Source organism: Myotis myotis, unplaced genomic scaffold (assembly GCF_014108235.1).
Source record: "Myotis myotis isolate mMyoMyo1 unplaced genomic scaffold, mMyoMyo1.p scaffold_m19_p_1, whole genome shotgun sequence".
NCBI classification, from domain to species: Eukaryota; Metazoa; Chordata; class Mammalia; order Chiroptera; family Vespertilionidae; genus Myotis; species Myotis myotis.
The window spans coordinates 55,213,478-55,230,580 of record NW_023416313.1 but is presented as its reverse complement, the minus strand read 5'-3'; the positions used below and the strand labels follow the sequence as shown (position 1 = coordinate 55,230,580).

Sequence of the window (17,103 nt, the reverse complement as noted above, 5' to 3'; positions counted from 1 at the left end):
CCCATATGCCTCCCGATTGACCAGGGATTGAACCTGCAACCTAGGTGTGTGCCCTGACCAGGAATCTAACCTGCCACCTTCTGGTGTACAGGACCATGTTCCAACCAGTTGAGCCAACCGGCCAGGGCTATCATGAACATCTTAACAAGTTAATCCCTTTAAATTTACCTTTTTTCTTTTACTACTTTAGACATCTATAGTATGAAGGCCTTAAATTGTTTATCCATTCCCCTATTAATGAACATTTGCACAGTTTCTGAGTTTTTTCAATTATAAACAAGATTGCGTAGACATCTATATTCATGTATTTTTGGGTATATGTAGAAATGTTCTGGGTTAGATTCCCAAAAATAGAGTAGTTGGGTCAGAAAGTATATACTTACTAAATGTTGATGGATACTATCAAAATGACCTCCAAAATAGCCATGCTAAAGTACATAATAAGAGATTTTGAATACTGTTTGCTATATTTAGGTAACTTCTAAACAAGACTTTTTTTAAAATCGCCTCTTTCCCCCTTTGGTAATTATGAAAAATGAAATACTTGTATCTTTTAGGAACTATAGATTTGGCTTATTGTGACATTCTCTACAGAGATTTGCAGAAAGGTCTTGAAGGCCTTGTGCTTGAAAGCCTTCTTCATCTAATTTACCTAACCACTCCCTATGATATGGCTTCTCAGTGTGACCCTGATTGGATGATATACTTCAAACAGGTGAGCATAAAAGGTTCTTCAGTATAGGCTACTTAGTCTATTAATGATGATATGATTTTTATCAAGTAGTTACTCACTTTTTCTGTTAAAATATGTTTGAGCCGAAGCCGGTTTGGCTCAGTGGATAGAGCATCGGCCTGCGGACTGAAGGGTCCCAGGTTTGATTCCGGTCAAGGGCATGTACCTTGGTTGCGGGCACATCCCTAGTGGGAGATGTGCAGGGGGCAGCTGATCGATATTTCTCTCTCATCGATGTTTCTAACTCTCTATCCCTCTCCCTTCCTCTCTGTAAAAAAATCAAAAAAAAATATATATTAAAAAAATATATGTTTGAAATTGGGCCTTTAGTTCTTTCATTTTTTAAATAGTAATATGACAATAGCATTTTTGGTTTGTTTAACTTAAATATTACTTTTCTGTTAAATATAAAGATGTCATTATCAAAAAAAATAAAGGTGTGGAAAAAGAAAAAGTATCATCCCTGCTTCTATTCTCCCAAAGATAGTTACTGTTCTGACTTGTTGACTATAGCATTTTATTTTATAACTAGTGGCCCAGTGCACGAATTTGTGCACATTGAAAGGAGATTAATTAGAAGAAATATTTTAATATCACTATTCGCCCTTTCTCTATAATAGAAGTGTCAACCAAATTCACGATTGACAATGACAGATCAAAACACATGCGTGCTTGTGGGTTAGCAAGAGCTTTATATGTATTGCGCATGCCCAAGTCAACTTAGCCTTTTATAGATATAGAATAAACTTGCTTAATTAGACCTGCTTTCTGATTTAGCTAAACGTTTTCCTGGCAAGTGAAGCACTCCAACTTCTCTTTCAGGTAATTGTCAGCAACACAGCAGTAAATATCAACATGAAGCAGATTATTATTGTAGATCACTCAGGGAAAACAAAGGGTAAAATATTTAACTGCAGCAGTGTTTGACTATATTCTGTGTAGTGAGAAAACCTAAAGTCGTTTTCAAGGTCCACCATTTTTTCTTTTCAGTTGGGTCAAGTTTTTAAGCTTTCTAAATCTCCTTTTTCCGGCTAATAAAAAGAAAATAGGATTCCACCGAGTCTCCTATCTACCTACTCCAGGACTTCCGTGAGGATCAAATGAGATGAGGCACAGGAAAACACTTCACAGACATTTGGTTAAAGTGTAAAATGTTTGCACCTGGCTATAAAGCAAGTCATGTGGCTGAAGAAACTGCAAGGAGGCTAGTTGCTAGGGAGAGGAAGCTGGGCGTTGCTATGAGACATCATTACCTGGCACCCACAGCCACCGTTTCCAGACTGGGCTGGGCTGTGGGCCACATTTTGCGCCATGAGGTCTCAGCAGCATTGGCTGCGATTTGGTGGGCTGTCACTCCCGGGTGCTGGCGGGGCCTGTGTCCACTTTGGGGAAGCCGAGTGTTGCTTTCTGGGTGCCAGGTCTGTGGTGCCATTTCTCTGTAAATGGCCAGTGTGCATCATGGCAGCTCCTGCGTTGAGTGACTGCCCCCTGGTGGTCAGTGCACGTCATAGCTACCGGTCAGATGGACACTTAGCATATTACCCTTTTATTAGTATAGATATAGATTATAGATGTCTGGAATCTAAAGGAAACCATGAAGACCATCTCTGATGATTGAGAGTTTAGTTACCTGAGAGCTCTGTCAGAGCCAAGCATGATAGATATATCAGACCCAGTACTATTGATAACTGAGAAAGAATATCAGTTTTATGGAAAGGTGGACCTGGCCCTATTTATTATAAAAGCAAGTGGTAGAGTACAATCTATTATGATTATATTGTAAACAGGATAGATGCATGAACACATATTAGGCAGAAGTGGTATGTAGCTTTTAATTGCAAGAAATTAACTTTCTTTTTAATATATTTTAAAATTATTCCTGTAAGTTTTCTTAGCCAGTAGTATATAATGCAGTTACTTTCAAAAGCTTTCCCTCTTCTCCTAACCACCCTTCCAATATTATACAGTACTTGTGACCATGACTTTAAGTAATTCTACTAAAATATGCTATAGCCCTGGCCAGTTTGGCTCAGTAGATAGAGCGTCGGCCTGTGGACTGAAGGGTCCCAGGTTTGATTTCAGTCAAGGGCACATACCTGGGTTCTGGGCTCGAACCCCAGTGGGGGGTGTGCAGGAGGCAGCCGATCCATGATTCTTTCTCATCGTTGTTGTTTCTGTCTCTCTCTCCCTCTCTGAAATCAATAAAAATATATTTAAAATATGCTATATTTTAATAATATTTTTAAGTTTGTAGTATTTGTACATAAAATGTGTTGCTTTTTCATATCCTTTAAAAACAAGAAAATGTGATATCATAGAAAATACTGGATTTGGTTCAAATGGCATTTTTTAAAGGTACAATTAGATTTTCCTTTATAATGACTCTAATTTTTTTTATGTAGTTTAATCAGCTCAGTCCAGCAGAACAAAATGTGGCTGCTCTTGTTGGAGTCTCTGAAAACTATATTGGAAAGAAGGTATCAGGTCAAGCTATCAAGAAGGTACCATAATCTTTTTTTTCCTTCCTAAATAACTAAGTTCATTTAACAGAATTAATGCTGTTGTATCATCTCCCTTGTTGACTTGATCTTTTTGTTTCACTTCTTTTCTCTAAATTAAATTCCCACTTTATTATTTAAAACATCTGAGGAGCAGAAACTTAGGCATTTAAAAAAAACTATTTGTTGGTGGTGTAATAGACTATTTTTGTATCTTTGTATTCTAAAATATTCTGTCATACATGTAAGGCTATTATCATAGGGAAAGGTAAACCTTATTAATTTATTTTTCATAGGCTACTTACTGCTTACATTACAAAATATTTATAATGTTTTCATGATATTATGTAATCCTGAAGTAAATTCAATTCAAGAGAGAAAATTATATTTTCTAAAACTTTGATTAGGCATTCTACTTGCTATCAGAGATTCTGAGATAGGACAGGTTTAGGGTTTTTGTTGATTGTGTTGTTCATTGTCCTCAAAGAACTTCCAATCTAATATTTGACATACATAAAACATTCTAAAAGGTTGAATATTATTTGTTTGATATTTTATATTTGGGGGTTTTAAAGTTCAGTCAACAAGCATGAAGCAAGTGTATAATGCATACACTAACTTTAAGAGAAGTGGAAATAATTCTTTGGCTAAGATGCTTTAAAATTCCTTAAGTTGATATCATTTTCCACCTCATAATATACACTTTATTCATTTTTAATTTTCTTTGATAATCCAAACTCCATTGAAACCTAATTATCTACTTACTATTCCCTCCTATATCTTTTAAATTTCCATGGATATTACTGATTTCATTTTGAAAAACAGAAGATGATGTTTACTCTCATTTGAATTGAATGGTGCAACTGTCCCATGTACTGTTGTATCATGAAATTATCAGTAGATATTATAGTACTTCAATATTCATGTTGTCACAACATTTAGATTAAGTCTTTTACCTTAAAAATGGTTCTGCTGTTTAGACCTTCAAAATGTTGAATAAAAATATTTCTTAAAACAAATTTTTTATAACCAACTGTATAATAAAAATAAAAACAAAATTATATTTTAAAACTCATGTTAATTTGGAACATATTACCAAATAATAAACATATACAAAATCTTATTAGAATAATACACCTTTTTAAACTTGCACCAACATTTATTTTTGTTACATTTTATGAAATATAGTCAATAGCATGCCCGGTATGGTTCACTGGTTGAGTGTTTACCTATGAACCAGGAGGTCATGGTTTGATTCCCGGCCAGGGCACATGCCTGGGTTACGGGCTCGATCTCTAGTGTGGGGCATACAGGAGGCAGTCGATCAATGATTCTAGCTCATTATTGATGTTTCTATCTCTCTCCCCCTCTCCCTTCCTCTCTGAAATCAATAAAAATGCATTAAAAGAAAAGAAATACAGTCAATAAATGTTTATTCAATTGATAATTGCATATTTAAACTAGTATGGACGTGAATTTATTTTAATTACAAATGGATTATTTACTAGTTTAATGTTTTGAAAGTATCATTATTTATAATTCTAGAGAACATGATTTTACTTAAAATCTAAATTGATTTCTCCACATTGAAAAAGTCACCCTCCTTTTCTTTAAACATTTCTTGTAAAATAGCTTAGAATTGGAGCTAAGCATTTTATCTTGCCTTGTAATATAATTTTATCATTTCTCTTGACTTAAAAAATGCCTTTTGAACAAAATCTACATTGACTCTATTTTAATAATGAAGGTGCACCAAATTTGGAAAATTAAAAAATGATCTTTTCCTACTTTTATTCAACTATAATGTTGTTTAGCTTAATGCTTTTTAAGTGATTGATCCAGTATCAACATGCAGAATCTTAATTCATATATTCTTTAATATGTCAGTCTAAGTTTTCATCTCAAACATTCTATTACTATAGTAGAGGATATAATTTTAGATTTTATACCTTTTTTTTCTCTTTCAAGTTCAACCTTTATCCCCCCTCTGATTTTACTACACACAAAAAATAGTCACTAGACGCCACAGGCAAAAGCAGGTACACAGAATAGAAATTGTCAACTTCAGAGAGCATTTTTCTCTTTCAGTGTTTTAGCTTTGGAAACATTACTTATTTATCATGTCCATGTGGAAACCATAGAATCTAATACTTACTCTTAGTTTACAATGTAGATAAGCTTATTAACATTTATCTAAATAAATGCATTTATCTAATTTGTAATCTGATTCACACATATATACAACCTATACATACCACAGGAAATGAAAAGGTCTCCCCAGTTCCTTCTCTTTCTATATTTTCCTAGGGCTGCTGCCACAAATTAGCACACAGCAGGTGTCTTTTTAAATTGAATTTATTGGGGTGACATTGGTTAATAACATTATATAGACTTCAGGTGTACAATTCTATTATACATCATCTGTATATTGTATTGTGTGTTCACCACCCAAAGTCAAACTGGATGTCTTAAAACAACAGACGTTTATTCTCTCATAGTTCAGGGGACCAGAAGTTTGTAATTAAGATGCTGGCAGGGTTGATTCCTTCTGGAGGCTCTGAGGAAGAAACCATCTTGCCTGTCTCCTAGCTTTCAGTGATTGCTGGCAATCCTTGGTTTTTCCTTGGCTTGTAGACTCATTCCTCCAATGTTTGCCTCCATCTTCACATGGCCTGCTTGTCTGTGTCACTCTGTGTCCTCTCTTCTATCAGGACAGTAGTTTTCTATGTTGAACTTAAAAAAAAAAACTACTATAATTTGCTTTAACTAAAGGGCCCACTGTACATCCAGGATGATTTCCTCTCAAGATCCTTAATTACATCTGAAAATATCCTGTTCCCAAGTAAAGTCACCTTCACAGGTCCGAGGGTTAAGATCTGAGCATATCTTTTCTTGGTAGGACACAACTCAACCTTCAACACTCCCTATAGAAAGAAGTTTAACTAAATTGGAAACAATTTGGCATATTTTTTTATACTTGGAAAAATGATAATTTGAATTCATCTAAGTTACATATGTTAGAACTTAGTTTTATTTCTATGAATCATTCTATCCTTACCCTTGCTCTCCTGTAGCACAATTTCATTCAATTTATCTTTTGTCCAATTTGAATATAATGTACATTTTTATCAGGTTCAGTATATTAATTTATTTGATTGTGTCTTTCTAGACGGTGGACAAGGACATAGTGAACAGACTATACCTGTCTTTTGTTCTTTATGCCTTGCTCAAAGAGACCAGCATTTGGAGTGTGTCTGAAAAATTCAATATGCCTCGAGGATATATACAGAGTCTTCTCACTGCAGCTGCCACCTTCTCATGTTGTGTGTTACATTTCTGTGAGGTAATTCCATTAAATAGATGGTAGATGCTTTGTGCATCTTCTTATTTTAACTGTTACCAAACTCATAAACCAGTTAGTATTTTCTTATCATTGACTTATTCTGTTACAAAGCAGTCAGAATTTACTTAAAATATATTTTTGTTTTTATTCGCTCATTACAGAAATACTATATACATACTTACAGTAAAGATACAAAAATAACAAAAATCAACTGAAGTATGTAATGAACAAGTAGAATAGTTATCCTTACTTTTAGAACCAGCGTTAATAGTTTCAAGTGTTTGGAATCAACTCTTAAAATGGATCTCTCCACTCATGTTGATTCTGTCTGAGTGTCCTTCTCATGAGTGATACTCATGTGAAATGTTTGATTAGCATGTTGGCAATATCTGACAGCTACTTTGAACTACTTAGTACCATGTTCCTTAGATTGCCTCAGTAATCTACCATTCTCGCTTCCAGTGTCAGCCAGCTACTTTAGGTTTCTACAACAAATGCCCATTTTGTAAAGTAGTTCAAGGAGAAAATTTTATTTTGGCTGTGTGCATTTAGGATGGATTTGTTTATTTAAGATTTTACTAAAAGAAGTTTTCAGAATTTCCTTAAATAACACAACAAAGCTTGCCAGACTTTTCTACTCAGACAATTTTTTTGACAAATTTATAATATGTCATTTTTGCTGCATTTAAATTTTTTATTATTGAATAGCAGAATATCCTTTTCATATTTGTTTCTGTACTCAATTTTTAAAAAATTTTCCCCCCTCGCCGAAACCGGTTTGGCTCAGTGGATAGAGCGTCAGCCTGCAGATTGAAAGGTCCCAGGTTCGATTCCGGTCAAGGGCATGTACCTGGGTTGCGGGAACATCCCCAGTAGGAGATGTGCAGGAGGCAGCTGATTGATGTTTCTCTCTCATCGATGTTTCTAACTCTCTATCTCTCTCCCTTCCTCTCTGTAAAAAATCAATAAAATATATATTTTTTAAAAATTTCCCCCCATAAGTTCTATTTTTAAACTTAAAATCAACTTCATTTTCCCTATCTTAAATCTCCATATTCTGTATGTGTGTATGGCAGTTAATTCTGTCATATGTACTAAGGAGTAAATAATCTAAAATACTTGACTTTGGATTAAATGATAACTATTTTAGTAAATTTATCTTTCTAAATATCTTCTATGTATACTGATCTTTTTAATGCCAGCTTACATTCCCTAATCACATGCTAGCTAAGCAGTAGACAAAAATTATGAGTAATAAGAAGCTAGTTGTTATTTAAGTTTTCTGTATTTGTTGTTCTTTGTGTTTAAGGATGCTTTTCCTAATATTCAATCCCTTTGTTTTAATTGGGACTATACAGGCTTCAGCCTTGTTGATTTGTTCAAGTAAAAGAATATGTTGAAATTGAAAAATAGCTACTATAATTTGATGGTTGAGCCTAGAAAAAAAGTCTACCTGACAACTTGTGCTTTCATGAATGTATTTTTAATATTTTAAAATGTTTTTTCCTCTTTAACTAGTTATGTAAGTCGTATAAAATAGGACACTAATTGTTTTAATTAAGATGGCTTTTATTTTTTAAAAAATATTTTTATTGATTGCAGAGAGGAAGGGAGGGAGAGAGAAATAGAAACATCAATGATGAGAATCATTGATTGCCTGACTCCTGCACACCCCAACTGTGGTTTGAGCCAGCAACCCGGGCATGTGTCCTGACTGGGAATTGAGCTGTGTCCTCCTGGTTCATAGGTCGATGCTCAACCACTGAGCCATGCTAGCTGGGCATGATGGCTTTTAATTACAAGTAACAGAAAACCCCATAAAAGATTAAACAATAGAAAAAAGACTGTCTTCAGTAACATGAAAGCTAGAGCTAAGGCAATTCCAGGGTGATTGCTTGAGTAGTTTTATTCAAGGTTACCTTCTCTTCTTTTTACTCTTCCATCTTTAGTGCATTAATTACTTTCCTAGTGGTCACAAAGTGGCTAACTAAAGCTGTTCCATGCATCACACATTCTCACAAAAGGTTAGAGGCTTAAAAAAAAGAAACTATTGTAGAACATCTCAAGCATATATACTAGTGCAAGAAGACAAAATAATATAATGAATACCCTTTTACCCATCCTCTTTTAACAGTTTTTGACTTATGGTTTCCAATATTTTTATTGTTTTAAATATTGTTGCACTGCGCATTGTCTTGCATTTGAATCCTTCCACAGTTAATATTTTGTCTTTAGGATAAATTCCCACAAATAGGAGTTGTTTTCAGTCATCTGGGAAAGAAAAACTATATATTCACTTTCTGGTATTTTGATAAAAATGAATAGAATTCTTTTTGTTGACTTATTTTTCAATTGTTTCCTCATCCCGAAACCACTTCGTCAAATTTGTCAGTCTCTGCCATTCATCCTCATAATAATTTTGCTTGGAATTATTGTTCACTTCTGGCTTAACCCAAGTTCCAGAGCTTACATAAGGGAATGTCCTTTCTGAGCCCCCTACCATGCAAACTAAACTTTGAAATGACTGACTAGATTTATTATTTTTTTTAATTAAATCTTTATTGTTCAGATTATTACATTTGTTCCTCTTTTTTCCCCCCCATAACTCCCCTCCTCCCAGTTCCCGCCCCACCCTCCGCCCTCACTCCCCACCCACTGTCCTCATCCATAGGTGCACGATTTTTGTCCAGTCTCTTCCCACATCTCCCACACCCCTTTCCCCCCGAAGAATGGTCAGTCCATTCCCTTTCTATGTCCCTGATTCTATTATAATCACCAGTTCATTCTGTTCATCAGATTATTTATTCACTTGATTCTTAGATTCACTTGTTGATAGATGCATATTTGTTGTTCATAATTTGTATCTTTACCTTTTTCTTCTTCTTCCTCTTCTTAAAGGATACCTTTCAGCATTTCATATAATCCTGGTTTGGTGGTGATGAACTCCTTTAGCTTTTCCTTATCTGTGAAGCTCTTTATCTGACCTTCAATTCTGAATGATAGCTTTGCTGGATAAAGTAATCTTGGTTGTAGGTTCTTGGTATTCATCACTTTGAATATTTCTTGCCACTCCCTTCTGGCCTGCAAAGTTTCTGTTGAGAAATCAGCTGACAGTCAGATGGGTATTCCCTTGTAGGTAACTGAGTTTCTTTCTCTTGCTGTTTTTAAGATTCTCTCTTTGTCTTTTGCTCTTGGCATTTTAATTATGATGTGTCTTGGTGTGGTCCTCTTTGGATTCCTTTTGTTTGGGGTTCTCCGCGCTTCTTGGACCTGTAAGTCCATTTCTTTCACCAGGTGGGGGAAGTTTTCTGTCATTATTTCTTCAAATAGGTTTTCAATATCTTGCTCTCTCTCATCTTCTGGCACCCCTATAATTCTGATTGTGGTACGCTTGAAGCTGTCCCAGAGGCTCCTTACACTATCCTCGCATCTTTGGATTCTTTTTTCATTTTGCTTTTCCGGTTGGGTGTTTTTTGCTTCCTCGCATTTCAAATCATTGACTTGATCCTTGCGCTCCTCTGGTCTGCTGTCGGGAGTCTGTATAATATTCGTTATTTCAGTCCGTGTATGCTTAATTTCTAGTTGGCTCCCTAATATAACATCGAGGGTCTCATTAGTTTTCTTGTAGATCTCATTAAGTTTATCGGCGGCTTCTAAACAGCTCTTGAGAGACCTTAAAAGTGTGGTTCTGAACTCTATATCTTCCATTGACAATTTTGTCCTGTTTCTTTGTCTCCGCATTTTGTTATGCTTCCTTGGTGCACCCCCTAGTGGTCTTTGTGCGCAGTCTTATAGTTAAACCTTGATTGTTGTAGTTAATACCAGGGAGGGTTTGACCTTCAGGCCAAGTGGCTATGAGAATCAGCTGTGTCTGCAGTGAGAGAACTTCTGTCCTCTAGGGAGGTGCTAATCTGGCGTTTGCCTGAGGCTATCCGGCAAATGCCTCTGTGCAGGGCTTGGGCAGGGCGGGTCGCACAGGATCAACAGGGTGGGCTGGAGAGAGCAGTTATGGCGGTTCTCAGTCCTGTCCCCAGGAGCTCTGACTCTCTGAGTCCCAGCACCCGCTGCAAAGCTCGGAGAGAAAGCTGCACTCGCTCTGACCGAAGCCAGACAGTCCCGCTTCTCCCGTTTGAGTCTGGGTCCCTAAAGACTCGCCCGGATCTGGAGCTCAGAGTCTGCGACTCCCTCCCGATTGAAAATGCCAACCGCGCCCTCCGCCGCCAGCCCGCTCCCGTGCACTCCGCACCTCAGAATTTGACTTCAGCACTGCGCCTCCTCTGAGTGTCCGTATGCGTTTCTCTTTCCTCCTAGTTGTAGGACTTCCACTCAGCCAGCGTTCCTGTGGTTCTGGGTGATGTCCGTTCTGTTTTTTAGTTTCACTTTTGAAGTAGTTGTTCAAGGCAGCAAACTCCAGCGTTAACCTATGCCGCCATCTTGGTTCTCCTCGAAATGACTGACTAGATTTAAATTCTGTATATTTCTTTGTGTTCTGCAGGAACTTGAGGAGTTTTGGGTTTATAAAGCCCTTTTGGTAGAACTTACCAAGAAACTGACCTACTGTGTAAAGGCAGAACTAATCCCTCTCATGGAAGTGACTGGAGTTTTAGAGGTTAGTAGCTTCCCAGTTTCCCAGTTGAGATGATTTCAACTAACTGCAAAGTCTTGTCACAGGGTAAGTGACAACAACATCCTTATGGCAGTCTTTTTTTTTTTCTGTTTTCTTTTTTCAAAGTAAATTGCTGCTGTGGCTTCCTAGAAATCCCATTAATTCAGAAGCACAACTGTGAGAAAAAAAAATAACATAAGGGATAAGATGACACTCTCCAAGTATACGTGTGCTCATCCTTAGCATCTTCCTTCCTCCACTCCAGTGGAGAATTACCTTCTGTCGGTTTAGACTCCGTGCTTATTTAAGGTAGTGGTGACTCGGTGCTAACAAGGCTTACTCACGGTTTTGAAGAGAGTGAGAAGAAAGTATTCTCAGCTGGTTTTTCAGCTTTCTGTTTTGACCAACCCTTAATTTAAGTTTATTCTCTGTTATTCAGTTCTCGAATTAGAGAACTTGGGAACACACACACACACACACACACCACACCACTCCACACCCCATCCCACACCACACCACACTACTACTCTGTAGTCCCCCAAGTAGGTGGCAAGAACATTTTAAGTATATTAGACTAGAATATTTTGATTGGTGTCTGAAATAATGCCCCTAGCCTAAGTGCCATAATGTATTTCTCATTGCTCATTGCAACACATATCAGATGACTTACACTGCACAGAAGGCTATCTTGCAGTCACATTGGAACCATTCAAATACATCTTTTAATACAATACAAAATTCAGTACAAAATTCCTCTGGATTCTGATATGTTATCTCTTCATTCTTACTTTATTTATTTTAGTATATTTTACATATATATATATATATATATATATATATATATATATATCACATACATACATATTAGAGGCCTGGTGCACAAAATTCGTGCATGGAGGTGTGTGTCCCTCAGCCAAGCCTGCACCCTCTCCAATCTGGGACTCCTCGAGGGATGTCCGACTGCCTGTTTAGGCCCAATCCCAGTCTGCTGGCTCCCAACCACTCGCCTGCCTGCCTGCCTGATTGCCCCTAACCACTTCTGCCTGCCAGCCTGATCACCCCCTAATCACTCCCCTGCCAGCCTGATCAATGCCTAACTGCTCCCCTGCCAGCTTGATTGCCCCTAACTGCCCTCCCCTGCCAGCCTGGTCACCCCTAACTGTCCTCCCCTGCAGACCTGGTCACTCCCAACTGCCCTCCCCTGCAGGCATGGGTCCCTCCAAACTGCCCTTTCCTGAGGGCCTGGTCCCCCCCCCCCCCAACTGCCATCCACTGCAGCCCTGGGCCCTCCCAACTGCCCTCCCCTGCTGGCCTGATTGCCCACAACTGCCCTCCTCTGCCAGCCATCTTGTGTCCACATGGGGGCAGCCATCTTGTGTGTTGGAGTGATGGTCAATTTGCATATTACCCTTTTATTAGATCGGATATATATATATCATGTGAAATTTTTTTTCAACAAGACATTTAATTATTTTTTCTAAATCCCAAATTCTGAGCCTACTGATTTTTGGAATATTTTTCAGGGTCGGGCAAAACAGTTATACAATGCAGGTTATAAAAGTCTAGCACACTTAGCTAATGCAAATCCTGAAGTGCTAATAAAGACAATTGATCATTTATCAAGACGCCAGGCCAAGCAAATTGTTTCATCAGCAAAGGTAAGCAAACCATTTTTTAACCTTTATAATGTTTTGTGGTGTTATCGCCTTATATCTGAGACATGAAAAAAAACACATTTAACAATAGACACAAAAGTATAAATTCATAATATGTGGGTAAAAATAGTGCATTTGTTATGATACAAGACTTGCTATAAAGAGAAAAATGACTTTCTAAAAACAGTTTCAAGAGTTCACTGAAGTATAAGGAAGCCTAGAACTCATTGAATTTGGCCTCCTTACAACCTTTTCGCAGAAGTCCTTTCCTCAGCACTCTCAACATCTGGTCTTCCCACCTTTGAATACCTTCATTGACAAGCGCTTACAACCTCAAAATTCACGTAGTTCTATTTTTGGTCACTCTTAGTATAACAAAAAGCATCCCATTATAATGAGGCTCAATTTTGTCTTCTTAAAATGTTGACCGTTGCATTGTAATACTACCATCTGGAACTATTCTATTCCTTTATTAGTGTTTCACATATTGAAAAACAGTTCTCACTGCTAACAAGGGTTTCTCTTTTCTGTTTCTTTCATTTGCATTAAATAATCTATTGTCCTAGTTGCCCTTTGCCTGATGCAATCATATGTATCATTATCCTCCAGTTCAATGTGGGTAAAGCCATTCCACAGCAATTTGGGTTTTTCCCCTCCTGATTTTAACTATAGTTCCATTCTTGTAGCCTGAAATTGCTTGGCTTTTTTAGAAAACGTCATTGTTACAATATGATCATATACAGATCAGAATGAGCTAAAAGTTAATTTCCATCTTACTTTTTTTTAATGGTGCTCACATTGTTTATATTACTTTCTTTGATCTTTACAATAGTCCTGTGAGGTGTACAGAGATGGTGTTACCTTCAATTTGACGGCACTAAAACTGACCTTGTTCCATTAGATTAGAAGTTCTTGGGATTGGCAGGGATGGAGTTATAGTCATTTCCATTGCAATGGCAGCTAGCACAGTACTCAACCTAGAGTAGGCGTTTAATATGTATTTGAATAAATAAATGAGATTTGAAGAAATTAAGTTATTTACCCAAGGAAGTATAGCTAAGTAAGTAGTAGAGCCAGGACCGTGGAGTTAGACTGTATATCATTGGGGATACAAATGGAGCTGTAGTAACAATGGCCAAAAGAAGTTACTTTAAACTTTAAAAGTTTATTAGACAAATTCAAGCACAAGCAATTTATAGCTCTTGTGGGAATCAGTATTGTATCCAGGGATCCTACTTCTGTCTCATTCTCAATACATGGCTTCCACCTTATGAACTAAGATACATGCTCTGGTTCCCGCCACTTCTTTCACTTTCCAGACAGTTTGAAAGAGAAAAATAGATACTCCTTGCAGGATTTTGAGCAGAGGAGTAGGTCAGAGGTTGCAAATAGGAGAGCAAGGATGGAAATGAGGAAACTAGTTAGGATTATATTGAGATTATGCAATTTTTTTGATAACTGGTGGATTTTTTTAACCATAGGTAATTTGAAGCTGACGGTGTTCTCTGCGTTCTAGTAATGCTGACACAAGAGTTTTGTGTGGTTTACTTGTTGATCTGTATAGTTTTTAGAGGATGTGTTGGGAGATTCATTTCACATGGTCACCCTTACCTCAGCTGCTGGAAAGCTTACCTAATTACGTTTTAGTCTTTTTTATATATATAATGCTATGTAATGCTATGGGTGTGTCAAATTGGTAGGGAGTGGGTTTTTCACTTTCACTTTGCATCATATGACTTTTTTTCCCCTCTGTGATTTTGCTAAACTTTTTATTATAATACTTTGTAACAGAAGTAGTGCAAATACTTCACTACAATATACACAGAAGCCAGCTAAAACAGATACCGACATTTTACTTCTGGTTTCTAAAAGAAAGAGTCATTACTTGTTAAATATTCATTTATGTCTACTATGCTCCATGTTTAGAAATGCTTTCTTTTCTCATTATGTTTCTTTCAAAATTAACCCTTTGAGTGCCAACCAATATCCTAGGAACTGTGCTAAAATTGCCAAGGCATTTTTGCTGATTTTACAGCAGTTTAGGAAAAAAATTATGAATCGCAAGTAAATGAAGTTACATATTCAAAAACTTAAGGAAACCTTTACTACATTGACATATTTAACAATATCATCATCACTAATAAAAGCAGACTTAGAACTGGACGCCATTTCAAAGCTTTGATAGCGCTCCCGGCATTTTGGCGAAAGACGGGAGGAGCGCGATTGCGCTTCCCGGCACTCAAGGGGTTAACTATTAATTTTAGGAACTTGAATAAAATTTTTCTTTGAAAAAGTTATAGGTTTTTAAAAGATAGCATACTAAATTTTGAGGAGTAATAAAATGCATATATGAAGGATAACATTTTCAAGAGCTAATTAAATTTTTGTAAAATTGTCTTAGATTTTATAGATTAAAAGTTAATTTTTAAGTGGCTGAGTCTCCAATAAAACAAATCATGTTTTAGAGCTCCTTTATTTTTGGCATACCAAATGGAGCAATCAGCTAAAATGGCTTTAACTAAATGCTTCAGCTTCACTTACTATAATCACTTTTTCTTAAGTGGCCATTTTTCCATCTCTTATTAGTTTTAATGTCTAGATTGCTGATGTGTAAGGATTCAGGTAGTAAAAATGGTAGCATTTCTCTAGCATTGAATATTTTGGTCTCATGTCCTGATGTTTTTATTGTAGATGCTGTTGCATGAAAAAGCAGAGGCTTTGCAAGAAGAAGTAGAAGAGCTATTGAGATTACCTGCTGATTTCCCTCCTGTTGAAAAGGCATGAAGTGTGTCTGATGAGCATTGTCAAATATGAATGACTTCTCTTTTTTTGAATTATTTCTTGTATATATGTTTTATTAAAGATTCCTTAGTATTTATACATGAAAAGATACATTTTAAGTATATTCAGAACTATGGATGATGTTTGGATATATCTCTCACCCATAATTACAATAACCTTTCTAGTAATAACCCATCTTATTCAATACTTACACATTATTTCTGTGCTCAGAAATGAAATCAACTTCCTCAACATTGCTGCAGCCTACCTTTGTAGCCAGATCGTTCATCATTCTCTTATCCATTTCTTTCATCAAACTGGACTATTTGAAATACCAGAATTTTCTCTGCGATTTCCAAACCCTTCATTTCCTAACTGTTTTATTCCATTTCCAGTGCATAGAAAATTATCTTTAAAATGTACTGTATACTTCAAGTATAAACTAAAAATGCTCAAATACTGTCTTCGCTATAAAATTGTTCAAGTTTATTCTCATCCCCACCCCATACATGGGCTCTTCCCTTCCTGTAAGTATTGTGAATCTCTCATTAATGCCCATGTATTTTTATTTTTTTTTTGTCCTTTGAGGCATTTTATTTCCACATATGTATTACATCCCTAGAAAAAGAATCCCAGGATTTTCCCTCCTGTGTGTTTTTGTCTTGCTTCTTCATGGTCCATGATGCCCACTGAGGTTGTCAGTACAATGAAACCAAACTGATGGGACGGAAGCAAGTTGTTCTGCCATTTTTCTAGGTCTTTGAGCTGCACATCAAATCTGGGGCCGGTTACTCCACACTTGTTCAACCTGCCTGTGAGGTTCACAACAATTTTCCCAGCTCTATGGGCATCAATAATTTCAAATTCGCCAATGTAACCATGCTTCATCATCACAGTCAGAAACCAGACAATAACTTTGGAGCACGGCCTGATGAGAACCTGGCGCTTGCCTCTCTTTTCGGCATTGTTGATATTCTTCAGAGCATCAGCCAGGACATTCATGCGCACCATTATGGCGGCACGGATCAATGGCGGGGGAAAAAAGCACCATGTATTTTTTTTAACGCTTTTCCAGCAAGTATTTATTATTAGTTAACCTATGATTCAGGATCCTAGGGTGGGATGTACCCAGGTTCCCCTTCACTATCCTGGGAGAAAGGTGAGGACAGAGGAGTATCAGGGTGGGGGCCAGTTCAGATCTTCCCAGGAAATGTGCCTTCTGCTCATTTTTTGTTTTTCTAAGAGTTTCTTTGATTTTAATAGTTGGGAAGAAAGTTATAAAATAAAATAGACAACACAGAGCCTTGTGACTTACTCAGATTGGCAACAAACACAGGGATACAGAAATGTAAACAAACAGAGCTTCCACCCAGGATGTGGACCATTCGCAAACAGAGACATCACCCCCACCCCCCACCCCCCACCCCCCGTTAGCGGTCATTGCCTTCTCACAGGGGCGGAAGTCCGAGTAGTTCTGCCGATAGTTC

The 17,103-nt window shown here is 37.0% G+C and overlaps 2 protein-coding genes across 11 annotated transcripts in view; one reads left to right on the top strand and one right to left on the bottom strand.

Annotated features, from left to right (window-relative positions):
• Window positions 1–15,727, top strand: part of HELQ (helicase, POLQ like) — a 41,746-nt gene extending 26,019 nt beyond the window's left edge. For 5 of the 10 annotated variants that reach the window (XM_036338239.1, XM_036338210.1, XM_036338253.1 and 2 more), the window contains 6 exons: window positions 558–715; window positions 3,136–3,234; window positions 6,401–6,574; window positions 11,070–11,183; window positions 12,704–12,838; window positions 15,527–15,727. In XM_036338239.1, the coding sequence (XP_036194132.1) occupies window positions 558–715; window positions 3,136–3,234; window positions 6,401–6,574; window positions 11,070–11,183; window positions 12,704–12,838; window positions 15,527–15,619 (773 nt within the window). In that variant the 3' untranslated portion in view covers window positions 15,620–15,727. Of the gene's footprint in view, window positions 1–557; window positions 716–3,135; window positions 3,235–6,400; window positions 6,575–11,069; window positions 11,247–11,306; window positions 11,490–12,703; window positions 12,839–15,526 lie in introns of those variants that run through there. The other 5 variants (XR_004972479.1, XM_036338219.1, XM_036338229.1 and 2 more) reach the window with 5 other exon arrangements.
• Window positions 15,728–16,195: 468 nt separating this feature from the next.
• Window positions 16,196–16,753, bottom strand: LOC118670907 (40S ribosomal protein S15a-like). Its single transcript, XM_036338417.1, has one exon. It carries the CDS (start codon window positions 16,625–16,627, stop codon window positions 16,235–16,237), a length of 393 nt encoding a protein of 130 aa, XP_036194310.1. The 5' UTR covers window positions 16,628–16,753; the 3' UTR covers window positions 16,196–16,234.
• Between the last annotated feature and the right edge of the window lie 350 nt (window positions 16,754–17,103).

Excerpts from the sequence above, each read along its gene's own strand:
- LOC118670907 (XM_036338417.1), bottom strand. The coding sequence starts at position 16,627 with ATGGTGCGCATGAATGTCCTGGCTGATGCTCTGAAGAATATCAACAAT.